This window comes from Aquarana catesbeiana, linkage group LG07 (assembly GCF_042186555.1).
Source record: "Aquarana catesbeiana isolate 2022-GZ linkage group LG07, ASM4218655v1, whole genome shotgun sequence".
NCBI lineage: Eukaryota > Metazoa > Chordata > Amphibia > Anura > Ranidae > Aquarana > Aquarana catesbeiana.
Genome location: NC_133330.1, coordinates 138,596,577 through 138,616,380, shown reverse-complemented (window position 1 = coordinate 138,616,380; position 19,804 = coordinate 138,596,577). Strand labels below are relative to the sequence as shown.

The 19,804-nt window shown below is 49.8% G+C and overlaps 2 protein-coding genes across 6 annotated transcripts in view; one reads left to right on the top strand and one right to left on the bottom strand.

The window, feature by feature from the left end:
- Positions 1-7,344, bottom strand: part of SHLD2 (shieldin complex subunit 2) — a 66,327-nt gene extending 58,983 nt beyond the window's left edge. Inside the window, exon 1 of the mRNA XM_073592703.1 lies at positions 6,690-7,344. Within this exon, the coding sequence (XP_073448804.1) occupies positions 6,690-7,175 (486 nt within the window). The 5' untranslated portion in view covers positions 7,176-7,344. The remainder of the gene's footprint in view (positions 1-6,689) is intronic.
- Positions 7,283-19,804, top strand: part of IFT56 (intraflagellar transport 56) — a 1,103,321-nt gene continuing 1,090,799 nt past the window's right edge. For 2 of the 5 annotated variants that reach the window (XM_073592709.1, XM_073592707.1), the window contains exon 1: positions 7,284-7,553. In XM_073592709.1, the coding sequence (XP_073448810.1) occupies positions 7,551-7,553 (3 nt within the window). In that variant the 5' untranslated portion in view covers positions 7,284-7,550. Of the gene's footprint in view, positions 7,554-19,804 lie in introns of all 5 variants that reach the window. The other 3 variants (XR_012235287.1, XM_073592705.1, XM_073592704.1) reach the window with 3 other exon arrangements.

Genomic DNA, 19,804 nt, shown 5'->3' with positions numbered 1-19,804 from the left:
CAGGTCATCACAAACTGAAGCTGATTCCTCCTTAACTAAAGAAGTGATGCATGTACTGCATAAGACTTTTTTCCAATTTTCTCCCATTTTGGCCCTGCAAGAAGGACATCTCTTTTTTGGGTCAGAGCTTTTAGCCTGTGAGAGAAAAACAAAAAAAAAGGGAAAAAAAACCAGGGGACCTTTTAGTGAGACCCGGTCTCAGCTACACAAGAATCACCCACAGGTGCACTAAGAAGAAACCAGTCAGCCTCTAGTGCCCAGACAGGCCCCTTGCCACTAGGGGGTAGAGAAAAAAGAAAATAGACCAAACCCAGGAAAAGGAAGAAAGGCAGACTTAAACTGCTGCTCCTACCTGAGCTTTACTGGCGCCTGTGCCTGTCCCCACCGCTGCAGACGCTGAGTCCTCCATCTCTGGTGTGCAGCTCCTCACTTGTGGCTTTATATGCCGCTTCCGGACTCCCATAGTGCATCTGCACCGGACCGGAAGCGGAAGTAGGCGCCAGTTCCTGTCCTCCCTCCTCCCCCCTTGCATCCACGCCGGAAATGACGCTTCTGCTGACCCAGTGACCTCGCCCTGTCACTTCCGCCGCGCCTGCCGGCCAAAAAACATGGCGGCGGCGCACGCGCACCTACGACCGCGCGGATCACCGGGTCTACGGCTCTCGCCGAGCACCAGGAGGGGAGGAGGAGCCCGATTACTACCGCTGCCGAGGCTTGGGTAGGCCGGGAGGACAGCGGGTCTCCTGAAGGAGGAAAAAAGAAAGGAAGCCCCGTCTCCCAGGAGCACCTGAGAGAACCTGACTCCCCCTCAAAAGATGTTCCCTCCGGGCCGGAGGAAACACAAAAACTGAGGTATGGTAGGGAGGCGCCTCCCTTTAAAGTTTGGAGGAAGAAGGTGTTTCCTGTTTCCGGTGGGTGGAGTCGCTATCTCTCAGGTGCTGTCCTGAAAGACGCCTTGGGAAAATTACTTGTAGTCAGAGTCTTCGAGTTTAGAAAGTGATACTCCTAAGCACCAAGGCCTGAGGTGTGCCTTGGCCTGACTGGTCAGTATGCCTGAAAAGAGGGCATACCCTGAATGTAAGAAAAGTAATATGAGTAAGTATGAATATTGGGGGAAACAGGTGGGTGGGAACCCAGAACGCCCACGAGCCCTGACCTGACAGAGGAGGAGGCTTAAATAGCCCTCTCAGACTCCTCCCACAAATGCAGGCTAGCCTTCGGCCAGCCTTTGTACTTGTAGTCAGAGTCTTTGAGTTTAGAAAGTGATACTCCTAAGCACCAAGGCCTGAGGTGTGCCTTGGCCTGACTGGTCAGTATGCCTGAAAAGAGGGCAAAAAAACACAAAATTTAGGTGGAAAAGGGGAGGTAAAATCCATCAAGTGGAGTAGTGCGTGCCCGGATGGCAACAGTATATAACTGATAAGTGTCCGTTGACAGGAGAAACCCCGACTCGGTGATGAGACAGAACCCCTTGTAGAAACCTGCAAAGCTACCCCGAACCCAATGAAACGTCCCATGAACGCTTGGGCAGAGCCTGGAGCCCGAGACGAACCCGACATGAGAATGAACTACTGTGAATGAGAGGATGCGTGGGGGAAGGGGAGCCATGGCTGTCCCAAGAAGCCCCTGCAAAATGATAGCCGAGAAGATCAAAACTTCGACCAGACCCTGGGATGTGCTCCGTGAAACCCTCCCCCCAAGCCCTGGCCTACCCATACTGGAATGGGAAAGAGCGAGGGTAAGTGCCAAAGGACAACTGGCAGGAGTTCAAAAAGCTAAATACCTGAAGGATGTGATGGAGTAGGTGGTTGAGGCCCAAACCCTAAGGCAATAAGCACTGACGACGTGGAGAAACCATGCCAGACACCGAATGCTGGTCCCACCTGATTTGATCAGGTCGTGCTGCAGCCGAGTCTGAATCATGAACCGAGGAAGGAGGGCCAGACTCCACACAGGGGAAATAAGTCACATGGCCTGAAACAGTCATACCCCAAAGTGACAGAAAACCCCCCCTACCTGACACCGGCTGGGGAACGGAAAAAATGACTGAACTGACGTCCCTGAGCAGTCTTCCAGGCCACATCCTAGACAAGATATCAGGCCAGAGTGTAGAATCCAGAATCATGACGACATTTGCCCAAACCTACCACTTAAGGACCAACAAGGGGATGATGGCTGCCAATGCAGCCCAACCTGAGAACATGAACAAGAGAAATGACAGGCAACAATACATGAGAACAGCAATCCCCCTCTGAGCCTACCCAAGTATGAGAACATGAGCAGAAATGTCAAGACCACTGCGCGTGAATGAAGCTGATGATGGACCACCCCCCCCCCTCGTGTAAGTAGTGACTGAGCCCGAGTAACCTGCTGCGCAGAGACAGGTAATTGACTGAAGACTCAGGGCTGGTGTACCCACAGACCGTGGTGGGTAATCGTACAGGTGTGGTGAATGAACGTGCATCGTATGACGTATGTTATACGGGCGAGAAGATTGTGGTCAACAATCATTAACAAACTAAACCTCAGCCCGTATGGATCTGTAGACGTGACAGATCCTGACATGTGAGCCCTAGCTAACTGACCCCGGTACAAACATGAACAAAGATACCATGAGACATGACAAACAACGAAGATAGAACCAGCTACCGAAGTATGCCGTGACTGAACAACAACGCCCCTCTGAGAAACGCTGTGACAGGAATGCTGAAACTGAAAGCTGAGGCAGGAACGTGAGAACCGAAACCCTGGGCAGAGCGTAATGACAACTGCAATGACAGAAATCCTGGGGCAAAAACACTATGACAGAACACTGACAGAAACGCAGAGGCAGAAAAGCAAAGACAGAAATCCTGGAGCAGAAACGCAGAAGCAGAAATGCCATGACCGAAATCCTGGGGCAGAAACGCAGAGGCAGAAATGCCATGGCCGAAATCCTGGGGCAGAAACGCAGAGGCAGAAATGCCATGACCGAAATCCTGGGGCAGAAACGCAGAGGCAGAAATGCCATGACCGAAATCCTGGAGCAGAAACGCAGAGGCAGAAATGCCATGACAGAACTCCTGGGGCAGAAACGCAGAGGCAGAAATGCCCTGACCGAAATCCTGAGGCAGAAACGCTATGACAGAACGCTAAAGCAGAAATGTAATGACAGAAAACCTGGGGCAGAAACACCAAGACAGAAAAGCTGAGACTGAACGCCAAGCCAGAAATGCTGGGGCAGAAACGCTGCGATAGAACTCCTGGGCAGAAACGCTATGACAGAAATCTTGGGCAGCCATGCTGTGACCAAAAACCTGGGGCAGAAACGCCTTGACAGAAATGCCGAGACTGTGCGCTGAGACAGCAATGCAGGGGCCGAACGCTGTGACAGCAATGCAGGGGCCGAACGCTGTGACAGCAATGCAGGGGCCGAACGCTGTGACAGCAATGCAGGGGCCGAACGCTGTGACAGCAATGCAGGGGCCGAACGCTGTGACAGCAATGCAGGGGCCGAACGCTGTGACAGCAATGCAGGGGCCGAACGCTGTGACAGCAATGCAGGGGGCGAACGCTGTGACAGAAATGCAGGGGCCACACGCTGTGACAAAAATGCAGGGGCCACACGCTGTGACAGAAATGCAGGGGCCACACGCTGTGACAGAAATGCAGGGGCCACACGCTGTGACAGAGATGCTGGAGAAGAACGTTGTGACAGAAATCCTGGGGCAGAACGCTAGGACAGAAATCCTGGGGCAGAACGCTAAGACAGAAATCCTGGGGCAGAAACGCTAAGACAGAAATCCTGGGGCAGAAACGCTAAGACAGAAATCCTGGGGCAGAAACGCTAAGACAGAAATCCTGGGGCAGAAACGCTAAGACAGAAATCCTGGGGCAGAAACGCTAAGACAGAAATCCTGGGGGAGAAACGCTAAGACAGAAATCCTGGGGCAGAACCGCTAAGACAGAAATCCTGGGGCAGAACCGCTAAGACAGAAATCCTGGGGCAGAACCGCTAAGACGGAAATCCTGGGGCCGAACGCCAAGACGGAAATCCTGGGGCCGAACGCCAAGACGGAAATCCTGGGGCCGAACGCCAAGACGGAAATCCTGGGGCCGAACGGCAAGACGGAAATCCTGGGGCCGAACGGCAAGACGGAAATCCTGGGGCCGAACGGCAAGACGGAAATCCTGGGGCCGAACGGCAAGACGGAAATCCTGGGGCAGAACGGCAAGACGGAAATCCTGGGGCAGAACGGCAAGACGGAAATCCTGGGGCAGAACGGCAAGACGGAAATCCTGGGGCAGAACGGCAAGACGGAAATCCTGGGGCAGAACGGCAAGACGGAAATCCTGGGGCAGAACGGCAAGACGGAAATCCTGGGGCAGAACGGCAAGACGGAAATCCTGGGGCAGAACGGCAAGACGGAAATCCTGGGGCAGAACGCTAAGACGGAAATCCTGGGGTAGAACGCTAAGACGGAAATCCTGGGGTAGAACGCTAAGACGGAAATCCTGGGGTAGAACGCTAAGACGGAAATCCTGGGGCAGAACGCTAAGACGGAAATCCTGGGGCAGAACGCTAAGATGAAAATCCTGGGGCAGAACGCTAAGACGAAAATCCTGGGGTAGAATGCTAAGACAGAAATCCTGGGGCAGAAACGCTAAGACAAACGCTGAGACCGAAATGCCGGGGTAGCACGCTAATGATGGAAATGCTGGGGCAGAATACTATGACAGGAATGCTAGGGCCGAACGCTGAGACAGAAATGCTGGACATTGCAACAGAAATGCTGAGGTATAAATGCTGCCTGAAATGCCGGCTGAACATGACAGAAACGCTGGGGCAGAAACCCCATGACAGAAATGCAGGGCTGAATGTGACGACAGACATGCTGGGGCAGAACACCTTGACAGAAATGCTGGGGGAGAATGCTGCGACAGAACTGCTGAGGCAGAAAACGCTATGACGGGAACGCTACGACAGGAGTGCTGTGATAGCAAAACGCTGACACTGAAACGCCTAGATAGAAACGCTGTGATGGAAACCTGAGGCTGAAGCGCTATGACAGAAATCCTGGGGCTGAAACACCATGATGAACACTGGTACCTGAAGCGGTGAATGCCCGGGAGGCGTGTGGGGGATCTCCCCCCCCCCATGTGAGTACCGGGAAGTGAGCAGGCAGGTGAGCACCCCCCCCCAATGAGAACCTGGAAGCGTGCGTGCGATTCCACCGTGATGCACGGTGTGAGTTCCAGGGAGGTGAGGTAAACAGAACGCAGGGGCCAAATGATAGGTGAGTGGATAAAGATGGACGTACAGACGCCCCCCCCCCTCCCCAGGAGAAGCAGGCGGCCGCCCCCCCCCCCACCCCGGCAGGACACACAGAGATGAGGGCGAAGTGGGCGGCGCACCCCCCCATGCGGGATTGGGCCCAGCAAAGGTGGAAGATAGACAGACGACCCCCCCCCCCAAACTGAGCCCTAGGGAAGTTGGTGTGGGTGAAGATGATTGACGGCCGCGGCACCCCCCATGAGCGCCGGGAGAAGCTCGGGCTGCGTGCTGGCCATGTGTAGCTGTGCAGGATGGAAGGACGTCCCCCCCCCTGCTTCCCCGGCATGAGCGCCAGGAGAAGCGGGTGGGCAGCACCTGACCAGCTGCAGCCGAGGGGAAGGAAGGAGGGTGGTGGAGGACGGATGGATGGACGGCCCCCCTCCCTTCCCCCGGCATACTCGCCGGGAGAAGCGGGCGGGCCGCACTTGACTGGCTGCCGCCGAGGGGAAGGAGGGTGGGTGGAGGATGGACGGCCCCCCTCCCTTCCCTCTGCAAGATCACCGAGGAAATTGGGCGGGCCCCCCCACCCCCGTGGCGCCGTGTGCAGCTGGCTGGACATCCCCCCTCCCCTCAATAGCCGGAAACGCGGTCAGCAGCTCCCCCCCTGAAGCAAGCTGGTAAGGGGAGAGAGGAGCTAGCTGGCAAGAGGCTCCCTCATGGAGCTGCATGCATGGGGAGAGGAGTCGGCGGGCGGGTGGCCGATCGCCGCCCCACCCCCCCTGCTGAAATACCAGAAGGGGGACCCGTGAATGTGGGTGCCGAAGGGGGAACCAGGTGGGTGGAGAGGTGCACTCCCTGGTGAAGCACCGAGAGAGGCACCGCCACCATCTTGTAATTGATCCGGAAGTGACGCATAGGCCCTGCCCCCTACTGAACCCAGAATGCCCACGAGCCCTGACCTGACAGAGGAGGAGGCTTAAATAGCCCTCTCAGACTCCTCCCACAAATGCAGGCTAGCCTTTGTACTTATTTACAAAATTTACTGACAGAAACTAAGAGAAACTTTTTTTTTTCAAAACTTTTTTTTTTTTTTTAGAAAAAAAATTAAAAACCCAGAAGTGATTAAGTACCACCAAAAGAAAGCTCTATTTGTTTGAAGAAAATGATAATTTCACATGGTTACAGTGTAGCCGACCGCACAATTGTCAAAGCTGAAAAATTGCCTGAGCAGGAAGGGGGTGTAAGTGTCCTCTATTGAGGTGTTTAAAAACCTCCCAAAAATAAAACGTTTTGCCTTTAGTTCTGCTTTAACAAGCTGAATGTAGAAGCTGATTATTACCCACATCTGCTCCAGTGGCATGTTACCTTGCAGAGCACTGCATAGACACAGGCTGGGTTTTATTTTGAGCAGCTGATATACTTCAGTAATACTCACATGGCCCTGTACAGCAACCTGGGTCGATGCCAATACTGCAAGAAACTCAGCGTCAGTAGAAGTGGTATAGTTTCCGTGTGAAACCTCAGCATTAGAACCCTGGTGATTTTCACTGACTGACAACTCTAAGAAGTCACAATGTAAGCTTGCTTCTGGTCTCAGCTTTGTACTGGTAACATGTTCACAAACGTTCCGTGGAGAACTAGCACCCACTTTCTGAGGAGGCCAAGTGTCCCCAATACCGGTGAGAGATGATGGCTGTCCAGCTGCTACGCCACCACCCACATAACACGAGGGTTCTGACAAAGACTGACCACTTCTACACAACGTATGCTCACAGGGTCTGCTACACTGTAAATGTACACGATGCTCTTCATAAAAGTGACCCTCTTCGTTACACACAGTATTTCCGCATATTCCTTGAGGCGGAATTAAGGTTATGGTAGGGGCCCCAATAAAAACGTGTATTCTACTCCCGTCAGTCATATTTTTTGTTTTTCTGGAACTCGTTCCTTAACCACTACGCCCCGCTTTGACCCCCATAGTCGTTCCGTAAGTTAGCAATTATCCACGCCCCATTTAACTGACAGACTGCAGAAACCGGAAACTGTAGATCCGCCATATTTACATCTGGAAACGTCGTACAAAACGTAAAAATAACACGAATGCACTTAAACGTATATATATATAGGGACCATGTACTCCCTAATAGGGGGCGCTGTTTTGTTTCACCGCACACGTAAGTGGAGTGACCACGGAGTCTGCGCAGGATAGTTGTGGCTGTTGCCAAGGGAACGGAGTCAGCGGTGTTAGCTGCTAGGCGAAGGAGTCAGGAACGTACCCGTTTGTTGTCGAGGAAATATGGTAAGGATATCAATGTGTGATTGAGAATAATGCCTCTACACACTGCCAGTTAGGGGTTACCCTGAACAACACGATTCTATAATTTACCAGTTGTAGCTATTTCCCTGGCGGTCTGTTACATATAGATAGATCTTTGTGATAGGAAGAAACAAATGCTATTATAATCTCATGTTGTGTTAGCAGAATGAAGTGTTGCGTGGCAGTGTGAAACTGCTCCTAAGGGCTTGTCTCCATGTGTGGCAGTTACTACCGCTCCTCTGAAAAGCGATCCAAGCTCAGATCAGTTTTCAAAGGTGTTTGACAGGTGGTGAAGAGTAAGGATGGGCTCAGGCATGTTTGCAGCTCCATGAGCCCGCCAGGAAGCTTACACTGTGCAGTGCTAATCACAGGCAGTGAGACATTTCCTGATCTCTGCAGCCGCAGATTGGAAAATGTCTCACTGCATGTGATTAGCGCTGTGCAGTGTAAGCTTCCTGGTGGGCTTGGGCATGTAGAGCTGCAAACACGCCTGAGCTGACCCTTAGTGAGGAGGCAATATGTCACCTCCTCACTGCCTGATTTAACCTGTTAGTTGCTGTACCATCACACCACAATTGTGTGCATTGCACGCAATTGCAGGGCGGTTGCAGAGTATACCCATTAAACTGCATTAGTCACAACATGCTTTTTATGTTTTGCCATGGCCGTGTATAACGCCATTGCACCCACGGCATGTCTACAGCTGTGAGAAGCTGTATGTTTAGTGTTCAGATAGGCGGTCGAGAGGCAAATCAACCACCTGATTTTACTGCCCTTGGCCACACGTGTGAAGGAACCCCAAGGGTCATCATACACATTACAATCTAACCGTGGATTTTAGATTCAGCAAGCCTTGTAATATTGGGACTGACCTACCTAATCTATCCAATCTATCTGTATTTAACCCAGCCACCTGCACTACATGTTTGGTGGTAGATCTAAAGGAGATTGTACAGTCAGATTGTAGTGTGTGTGTGTGTGTGTGTGGTGAGCTTTAAGCTAACCATACATATTGCCATCTGACCATACAACCTCTGCACAATCAAATTTAGATCTACCAAAACTATATAATATGAAGGCCTATTTAAAGTGGTAGTAAACTCATGCACATTAAAAAAAATCTTCCTGCAAGTTAAGAGCATAATGTGCCAGTATGCACCACATGCTAGCACATTGTGAAATATTTACCTTAAAAGGAAGCCCTCCAACAGAACGCTGTCACCGCTGTTGAGGTTTCCATCTTCGCCTGGTCTGCCTTCCATCTTCACCCTGCTTTGCAAGCTGCGGCCATTTGAATGCCCGAACCACGCATGCTCACAGGAGTCACGGCCACAGCACAGAGCTCTGAAGGAATGGCACAGGTATAACACTGAATATCTCCTAAATGGTGCACGATTCCCTGTACCTACAGGTAGGCTTTATTATAAGCTTATCTGTGGGTACAAGTATCTCGGCAGTGTTTAACCACTTGACCACTGGGCACTTAAACCCCCTTAATAACCAGACCAATTTTCAGCTTTCAGTGCTCTCACAATTTGAATGACAATTACTCAGTCATGCAACCCTGTACCCATATGAATTTTTTTGTCCTTTTTTTCACGCAAATAGAGCTTTCTTTTGGTGGTATTTGATCACCTCTGGGTTTTTATTTTTTTGTGCTATAAATGAAAAAAGACCAAAAATTTTGTAAAGACATGCATTTTTCTTCATTTCTATTAAATATTTTTGCAAATAAGTATTTTTTCTTCATAAATTTGGCCAAAAATGTGTACTGCCACATATCTTTGGTAAAAGTAACCCAAATTAGTGGATATTATTTAGTCTGTGTGAAAGTTATATGGTCTACAAGCTATGGTGCCACTCACTGAAAATGTATCATTTTGATCACGCCTGATGTACTGACAGCCTATCTCGTTTCTTGAGACCCTTACAAGTCAGTAAAGTACAAATACCCCCCAAATGACCCCTTTTTGGAAAGTAGACATTCCAAGGTAGTTAGTACAAGGCACAGTTAGTATTTGAAGTTGTAATTTTTTCCCACAATTCTTTGCAAAATGAAGATTTTTTTTTTCCACACCAAATTGTCATTATAACAGGTTATTTCTCTCACATGGCATGTACAGTCCACAAATGAAACCCTAAAATATATTCTGCTGCTCCTCCTGAGTATGGCAATACCACATGTGTGAGACTTTTACACAGCCTGGCCACATACAGAGTCCCAACATTGAAGTAGCAACTTCAGGCGTTCTAGGAGCATAAATTACACATCTAATCTCTCAACCAATGTCTCCATATACAGTCCAGGGTCAGTGCAAGTAGAGACATTGCCAGCAGTGCCAAAATATTGGTCTTGGTAGTAAGCAGGAACACGGTCCAAGTAGCGGGCCAGGAAAGAATGGGGACAGGCGTAGATGCTTCTCCCACCCAAATCTCTTTGAAGCCTCCGAGTCTCCAGACCCTAATCTGGGAATGAGAAAACTAAAAAATTAGTCTTCTTCTTCCAGAAAAACCATTCTGGAGCCCCTCACATATGTGAGACCCCTGTGTTCCCACCAGCATAGCAGGGTAAAAGATCAATCCAAGAGGCAGGCAAAAAATGTGGTCAAACAGTCCAGGGTCAGTTCCAGGGCAGGCAGAGGTAGGTTTCAGTTTAGCGGCCAGGGTCGGTTCCGGAGAAGGCAGAGCTATGTTTAGCATTAGGCAGAAGCTTGGTCGTATAACAGGCCAGGGTCGGTTCCGGAGAAGGCAAAGGTATGTACATTTCAGTGCAGTGGCATAAGGGGTGTGGAGGAACATGAACAGAGAATTACGTTTACCATACTTCCCTAATGTAGAGAAGTATGGTAACGGCGGGAAACATTCACCTATACAGAGGCCTGGTTGGGAAGGACAATCAGGACAATAATACGTGGTGTCTCTTCTAATTCCTCCACTGGAGCACACCCGGCATTTCTTTTGACGTCTGCGGCCTGTTTCACGGGGGGGGGATTTTGTCAGGAAAGTGGCGCCCGTGGAGTCTGCTCACGGAATCAGAGCGAATAGTTTCTGGTGGGCTTTCAGGGTACAAAAGGGCGGAAATAACTTCTTCTTGGTAGTGCAGATAGGATACGGGGTTCTCTGTGGATTTTTGGTAAATAACGTAAGTGTTATACATGGCCAAACTGAAAAAATAAATGGACACTTTTTTTTTATACCAGTGGCAGGATTTTCTTGTGGGAAGGTTGGGTTCAGTCATCTGATCGTTGAAGTCCACCCCCCCCCATAAACAAATTATAATCGTAAACACAAGCTGGTTTCTGGACTGGGCCGCTTCTTCTGGGGACTTCCACATAGGTGTCTTTATGAATTGTCGTCAGCATGTGGACGTTTCGTCTGTCCTTCCACTTGACAGGCAATAGCTCCTGGTTTCGCAAAGATACAGTCTCCCCTCGTCGTAGCCTTTAATTGACAAGTTTTTGCGGGAAGCCCTCTATATTGGCTCTTATTGTACCACATGCTGGGGTGTCCCTCTGGTGAAGATTGCGGAAGAGGGGCAAGCTGGTATAAAAATTATCCACATAAAGATGGTATCCCTTTCCAAGGAGTGGATAGATAAGCTCCCAGACCACTCTTCCGCTGGCTCCAATGTACTCTGGGCATTCAGGGGGATGCAGTTGGAAATCCTTCCCTTCGTGCACCAGGAACCAGGAAGGCGTAGATGTACCTGTGCCTTGGTCGCAAAGTTTGTACATTTTTACCCCATATCGGGCCCTTTTGCTGGGGATAAATTGTTTGATGCCCAGCCTGCCTGAGAATTTTACAAGGGACTCATCCACTGAAATATTCTGTTCGGGGGTATATAACTGGGGAAATTTTTCAGAGAAATAATTTAGGAGTGGCCGAATTTTAAATAGTTTGTCAAAAGCTGGGTCATTTCGGGGAGGGTACTTGGTGTTGTCATTGTAGTGGAGGAACCGCATAATCATAAGGTATCTTGATCTTGGCATAAGGGATGAGAAGAGTGGCATGTGGTGGATGGGTTTGGTAGACCAATAGGAGTACAATTGTTTTTTTTTTTTTTTTTTTTTTTGCCTAAGAAAATTTTGAATTCCCCTATGGTTAGTTCTCCCCACTCAAAGGTACGGGCATAACTAGAGCCAGGCTTGCTTACTATGTGCTGCTGTGCATAGAGGTTGCACTGGACCACAATGGATGATAGTAAGTCCTCAGTGAAAATCAAATGAGAAAAAATCAAGCATGGCAAAATCATCGGTGTTCACCTGGACACCTGGCTGGGTGGTGAAAGGGGTTATATTTGCTGCTCCAGAATTAGGGGGAAGCCACAGGGGGTTCTGAAATAGGGCATAGGGAAGGCTGGCATGGCCCCTATCCCTTTGGGGTTGAGATAACACCCTACTGGCGCCTGGCCTTTGTTGTGGACGGCACTGCTCTCGAGGTGGACGGCCCTGCGCTGCTGGTAGTAGGCTGCTGCTCCACGCCAGAAAGCCTTCTTTTCACGGGCACACATTCCTCTTCCAATTCTGTATCAGAACTGCTGCTTATAACGGGTTCATAGGCCGAATCCAAATTGGAATTGGACTGAGACTCAGAGAGCTCCCCGCTGCTCTCATCGGTCATCCTTAGACGCTGGTAGGTCTTCTCGCTAGTAAAATATTTTTCTCCAACCGTCTTCCAGGACAGCCCATGAGACCTAGGGCTCCTCCCCCTACCAGGACAGGAAACACGTTACCCCCCCCACCAGATAAAAGGGCGGTCCTCCAGGCCCCATGTCAGTTATTAGTGTTTCCTCCGGACGGGGGGTAACATGTTCCTGGAACCTGGTCCCGAGGTCTCATGAGCAGGGACTCTGTAGGGCTATTTGGGGCATGTCACTAACCTCTCCTCTGCCAGAAGCAACACTCCACTGGAGAGGTTGTCTGTGCTGCTGTCTTCTGTGTCTCAGTGCCTGGAGAGGGCCAGGACCGGCATGATGTCCGCTCCCAAAGCACTTTTCATAGTGAAAGCAGCGGTATCCTTTCCTCACTGGCAGCGTGGCTAGTTGTGTGAGGAGAAGCAGGAAGCTGCGGGGCTTCTGCGCTCCAAGCTGTCCCACAGGAAGTGCTGAGAGCGCTACCGGGGCATATGACATCATCGCTGGGCGCCGGAGACGCTGGTTCCAGTCTCCTTAAACGGCGCGAACAGGAGACACTGGCTGCTGATGTCTTCTGGTTAAAGCAGCCAGGCTGTGGAAAGCCAGAAAGGGGCAAGATGGATCAGTCTGCAGTTCCTACACAGGCAGTCGATACGCCCAACACCAGCACCTCACAGGTAAGCCTGAAGTGTTATGTCACTCTTGCTCTCCCTGTGAGTGTTCCCTCCCCCTCCCCTCTCTGTAGTAGTGGGTTATGGGGACACATTTCCTCCCTCCTGCACATGGTGGTCCGGAGTGGCAGCGTGGTTGAGAGTCTCATTATGGGTCACTTATGTTTTTGTCTTACAGACCAAGACCCAGGACAAGACTCAGGCGCAGCCACCTAAAAAGAAATGTGTGGTGTGCGCAAACAAATTGAGCTCCTCATGGAGCAAAGCCATTTGTCGCAGCTGCATAGATGGCCTTATAAAGGATGACCCGGTTGCCTCTTGTCAGAAGATGTTAACCTCTGTTAGGGACGAGCTTGCGTCCACCTTTAGTTCCTTTAGAACGCTTATTGACAAGCTCCAGACCCCAGCTGAGGATCCGTCCACACAGAACTTCGGTCAGCACTCCGCAGCAGGCAGAGAGTGAAGACTCTGAGGCTGAGGTCAGATCTACCCGTTCTTCTCCAGAAGAATCGGGGTCAGATTTAGAGCCCAGGGATAGAGAATCCACTCGGGGCTTAAGATTTAAGTTATCTGAGGATGTAGATGACTTGTTAAAGGCTATCTATACCACCCTTGAATTGAAAGAGGAGGAGGTTCAGTTATCCAAACACAATCTTATGTATAAGTCTTGCATAAGAAAAAGCCTAGCGTTTTTCCAGTCCATAGTTCATTAACTGATTCTATTAAACTGGAATGGGATAACCCAGAGAGAAAACCATTCTTCTCTAGTAACCTAAAAAGGTTTCCTTTTGATGAGGACACTGCGCAGCCGTGGAATAAGAAACTGAAGCTGGACGCACCTCTTTCAGAGGTTTCAAAAAACTCGGACCCAGCGTTCGATGATATGGGCACGCTTAAGGATCCGATGGACAAGAGAGGGGATATCCTTCTCCACAGAGCCTGGGACTCAGCGGTTGGGAACCTGAAACCAGCCCTGGCCTCCATTTGTGTGGCCAGAAATCTGGAGGTTTGGTTGACTCAGATTCAGGTGGGCTTCCCTTAACAGGCAATCATTTATTTGGCCCAGGACTGCAGGAGGCACCGGAACGCACGTCTGATAAGAAAAAGGTGTTTCCAGAGAAAAAGAGAATCCCAACAGCCAGAAATTTTTTTTCGTGGCCAAGGCAGGCAACAGAGTCCTAGAGAAAAGGACAGCAGGCCGAAAAAACACTGGACTGGGCACAAAGGCAGAGGCAAAGGGCGAGTGCTGTTTAACCCCTAACAGCCCGCCAAGCCACAGTGTTCCCCGGTGGGAGGAAGATTGAGGGCCTTTATCCCACAGTGGGCAGCAGTCACTTCGAGCCCCTTCATCCTGGACCTAGTGACCAACGGGTACAGGCTGGAGTTTGTTCACCAACCACCAGAACGATTGTTGGTCACCTTTCCTCCACAAGATGGAGAGAAAGCGAAGGCTCTGGGTCTCCAGATAGGAGACTTATTGGATCAAAAAGTCCTGATTCCTGTTTCACAGTGAGAGCAGGGCAAGGGATTCTATCCCCATGTATTTGTGGTCAAAAAGCCGTCTGGAAAGTTTCGACTTATCCTGAATCTCCGGACTTTAAACAAGTCCATCAGATGCAAACATTTCCGTATGGAGACGGTTTTTACTATCAAAAACCTACTATACCCAAACTGCTTTATGGCCATGTTGGACTTCAGGGATGCCTATCTTCACATCCCTATCCATCCAGCCTTCCAAAAGTTTTTGAGATTGGCAGTGAAGACGGGTATGGGGACCCGACATTTTCAATTTAAAACCCTCCCCTTTGGTCTTTCCTCAGCCCCACGCATCTTTACGAAAGTGTTGGGGGAAGCGCTGGCTCCACTGAGGTTAAAGGCAATAACTGTTATCCCTTACTTGGACGACCTCCTGATAGTGGCAAAGTCATAACAGAGGCTGTTGAAGGATCTCCAGGCTGTACAGGTCTTCTTACAGTCCCTAGGCTGGTTGATAAACAAAGGAAAAATCGTCCTTGATCCCGGCCCAGAAAGTAACTTATCTGGGTTACGATTTTTGCTCCGTGAACCAAAGAGTTTTTCCTCCTCAGGAGAAGATTACCAAAGAGTTCCAGACTATGTCAGCATTGCAGACCAACCAGTCGGTTTCTGAGACAGGTGTCGAGGGCAGTGGGTCTTATGACCTCATGTTTTCCCGCAGTACCACGGGCGAGACTCCGTCAGCGTCCGTTACAAATGTTTCTATTAAGAAACTGGGATGGGGACGTAAGGTCCCTGGAGTCAAGGATCCAGCTTCCCGCCAGGATAAAAAGAAGCCTGTGGTGGTGAACTGGCCAGCACCTAACAGGAGGTCTCCCATGGTCCTTTCCCATATCCTGAAGAATTACTACAGATGCGAGTTCCTGGGGATGGGGGGCCCACCTCAGCAATGCAGTAGCACAGGGAGAGTGGTCCTCGGAGGAGGCAAGGGCCTTATCCAATCAGAGAGCTGCTAGCAGTCCAGAGAGCCCTGCAGTCTTTTCAGATGGAGATCAAGGGTCACAACCTCCAAATTCTGTCAGACAATATCGCGACAGTCGCGTACATCAACAATCAGGGAGGCACGAATAGCCGGATGCTTCAGTCTATTGCCCAGGAGATCCTTTCATGGGTAGAAGGGAATCCAGCTTCAATTTCAGCTGTGCACCTGAAGGGGACAAACAATTGCCTGGCAGATTATCTCAGCCGTTACAGGGTAGCCCGAGACAACTGGTCCCTTCATCCCGAAGTCTTTGCAGACCTCACCTGGAGATGGGGTTATCACGTAGCGGATTTGTTCGCAAACCGGAACAACCGCAAGATGGAGATGTTCTTTTCCATGAACCCGGTAGACCAAACCATGGAGATCGATGCTTTGGCAAACCCGTGGCCTCCAGGCCTATGTTATGCCTTCCCGCCAATCAGACTGATTCCAGAAGTCCTCCGGAAGTTTCTGCTAGAGGAGATGGATCGCATTCTAATTGCCCCATTTTGGCCCAAGAGGCCATGGTTTTCCCTGCTACAGTCTCTGGTTTCGGAGCCTCCGCGGAGTCTTCCGAAAAGAGAAGACTTATTATTGCAGGGACCAGTATCACACCCTCAGGTGGTTTCCTTAAACTTGACGGCTTGGTATCTGAAGAAAAGATACTGAGCACCCAGGGGTTCTCTGACAAGGTAGTCAAGACTCTTGTAAATTGTAGGAAGCCAGTCACTAGAGCCATATATTCCAAAGTTTGGAAAAGGTTTAACTCATGGTTATCTGAAAATCAAAGATTAACTCATGATATTCCGTCTATTTTGGAATTTTTCCAAGAGGTTGTCGACAAAGGTCTTTCAGTTAGTACCTTAAAGGTACAGACGGCAGCTATTAGTGTGTTCCTCCAGTTTTCTCTCCTGGAAAATCCCACTATAGCCAGATTTTTTAAATCCATCTCTAGGGCCAGACCAGTAGTGGTGAGAAGTTGTCCAACTTGGGACCTGTCCCTGGTACTTCAAACTCTGGTTGAATTTCCTTTTCAAGGGAGCCCTTCCTCACGATTTTTGAGGATAGAGTTGTTTTACGAACCGATCCAGGTTTTTTGCCCAAGGTGGCCAGTACTTTCCACCGATCTCAGGACATTTTTCTGCCAACCTTTTGCAGTTCGCCACAGGGCAACCTAGAAAGAAAATTTAGTTTTTTAGACGTAAGAAGGATTCTCTTAGTCTATCTTGAGGTCACCAAGACCTTTAGGAAAACTGATGCCTTATTTGCCATCTTTTCTGGAGTTCACAAGGGGAATAGTGCATCTAAAGCCACATTGGCTAGATGGATAAAGCAAGCCATCTCTGAAGCTTACAAAATTAGGGAGGTTCCTACACCTTTTGTTACTGCGCGCTCAACTAGAGCCTTGTCTACGTCTTGGGCTGAGAGGGCTGGTGCCTCACCGGAACAAATTTGCAGGGCTGCCACATGGTCCAGTTACTTGACCTTCATTAAACATTATCGCCTGGATCTCCTATCAGCTCAGGAGCAGGCGTTTGGTCGTAAGGTCCTTCAGGCAGTTGTCCCTCCCTAGCCTGGTAAGTTCTGGCTCATCGTCTCATGGGCTGTCCTGGAAGACGCTTGGAGAAAAGCTGAGTTGGACTTACCGGTAACTCCAATTCTGAGAGTCTTCCAGGGCAGCCAGATTCCCACCCGGTTTTGTCTGAAGTTATGTGTATTATGCATATGTTTTGCAGGGTCCTGCGGTTCTTGAGAAGACTGACATGTGGCCTGGAGGACTGCCCTTTTATCTGGTGGGGGTAACGTGTTTCCTGTCCTGGTAGGTGGAGCCCTAGGTCTCATGGGCTGTCCTGGAAGACTCTCAGAAAAGGAGTTACAGGTAAGTCTAACTCAGCTTTTTTGCCATACTGGTGGCTGATGAGGCTGCACTGCAGAGCACTGTGGTGGCACTGATGTGGGCGCAGGTGGCACTGGTGTGCACTGTAGTGGCTCTGGTTGGCACTGATGTGGCACTGCAGTGGCGCAGATGGGCACAGGTGGCACTGTAGTGGCACTAGTGTGCACTGTAGTGGCTCTGGTGGCACAGATGACAGATAGCACTATTGGGGCACTGTTGGGCACTGCTAGAATAATAAAACTCAGTCTGGCACACGATCTGCTCTCCTCTCCTCTCACGCTGCATTGGTGTGAGGAGAGCAATGAACTTGTGATGACCCCGTTTGACAGTCTTTGTTGACATTTGTAAAAGGGCCGCTGTCATTGGCCCTTTACCGCGATCCGTGTAGCGCCAGGTCCTGTGAACCCGGCGAGCACGGATGTTCCCGTGTGTGCGCCCCAGCGGGCGCACGGTAACGATTCTCCGGGAGGACGTCACTGTACGCCCTCCCAGAGTTAACAAACTGGCCTGTAGCCTTCATTTGGCTATGCGCCGGTTATTAAGTGGTTAATACCACTTTACCCACTTCAGTACAGGGCACATTCATCCTCTTCCTGCCCAGGCCAATTTTCAGCTTTCAGTGCTGTCACAATTTGAATGACAATTGCGCGGTCATGCAATACTGTACCCATATGAAATTTTGGTTTTTTTTGAGACAGAGCTTTCCTTTGGTTATATTTATTCACCACATTGTTTGCTAAACAAATGAAATAAGACAGAAAATTTAGAAGCATTTTTTTTCTTAGTTTTTTTTATAAAATTTAGCAAATAAGTATTTTTTCTTCTTCACTGATGTGCGCTAATGGGCACTGATAAGCTGCACTGATTGGCACTAACGGGACTGCACTGATAACCCGGGCACTGATGATCAGTGTAAACACTGTACTCGCTGTGCCTTTACCGACTTGCCGGTTATCAGCTTTTCTTTCCTCACACAGAGACCGTTTGTGAGGAAAGCAATGCTGATAGCCGGCAAGTCTGTTTATATGTGACCAGCTGTGATTGACCTTTTTCCCCCGATCTGTGAACAGATGTGTCCTAAGGACACAGCAGTCAAGGAGCGCACCCCATGGAAAAAATATATACAGTGTGCTCTGCCTTAATATATTGCAGGGGCTACCAGTGACCATTCAATATTTTTTTCGATATGTACTAATAGGGGAGAAGAGGGAGACACGTGGCAAGGAGCTGAGTGGGAGAGATGAGAGGAGAGCAGGGCTGCGTATGACTGAGGGATGCACTCTGACCACAGTGGTCAGAGCTCAGCAGCCCTGATTTTTCGGGTCAGTATAGAGAGGGCATACAGGAAGTGGAAGGTTCAGGGAGTTTTATTTTACAGTTTAGAGGGGGGGCAGATTACACAGCACAATCACTGTGCTGTTTAATTTGCTTTAAGGAACCAGGATATGTATTTTTTTTTTTTGGGTTAACAAACGCTTTACGATAAGATAAAAAAAAAAACCTTCTGTGTGCTGCAGCCCCATCTCGATCCAGCGATGTTGAACAAGAGCATCGGCTGTCCGGGACTCCTACTCCTGATTAGCTGAGACACAGCAGTGGGCGGCATTGGCTCCCGCTGCTGTCAAAGTCAGTGAGCCAATGAGGAGAGAGAGGAGGGGGCAAGGCTGTGTTGCAGCTCCTTGCCTGAATGGACACACACACAGCAGCGGCTCGGCTTGGCCCCACGGCAAGCTGCATTCTGCTTGGGCACTCGGCAGGAGAGAGGGGCCAGGAGCACAGGCTAAGGTACCCAAGAAGAGGAGCTGCTCTGTGCAAAACCACTGCACAGAGCAGGTAAGTATGACATGTTTGTTATTTAAACAAAATAAAAGCCTTTAACATCACCTTAATGGCTGGGACTGTAGCTACAAACAGAAAGTGGCTTGTTTTACATCACCAACTACTGTGCTGTGCCTTATGTACTAGTGGTGCACTGAAATTACGGCTGTTTAAAATTTATCGTACAAAAACTGTTTTCGGCATCTGGCTGAAAGAAGAAAAAGTGCCGATAGCGTAGACGAAATAGGGGCAGTCCTAAAAGGGGGCGGTCCGCTCCGGGTGCCACACTAGACCTCCTGGCGTGCCCCTGTCACAGTCCTCTATCTCTATCTCTCATATTGTGAGTGTCCTCTTCTGTCGTGGCAAGCTCCCGCTGTGTCATGGAGCTGGATTGAATCGCTGGGCAGTGCTGTAACAATGTCCCGCCTCCTAGACAGGCTTTTGTGATAGACGGCACACTGATTCAATAACTTTCTAGGTGGCTGGACATTGTTACAGTGCTGCCCGGCGATTCAATCTGTGACACAGCGTGAGATCGCACTACCAGGCTCTGGTGAGACTGCGTCTCGTGGGCTCTGGTGAGACTGTATGGGCTCTGGTGAGACTGCGTCTCGTGGGCTCTGGTGAAACTGCATTGGGCACTGGTTACATAGTAGGTGAGGTTGAAAAAGGTTGAACACCAAGTCCAACCTATGCGTGTGATTTTATGTCAGTATT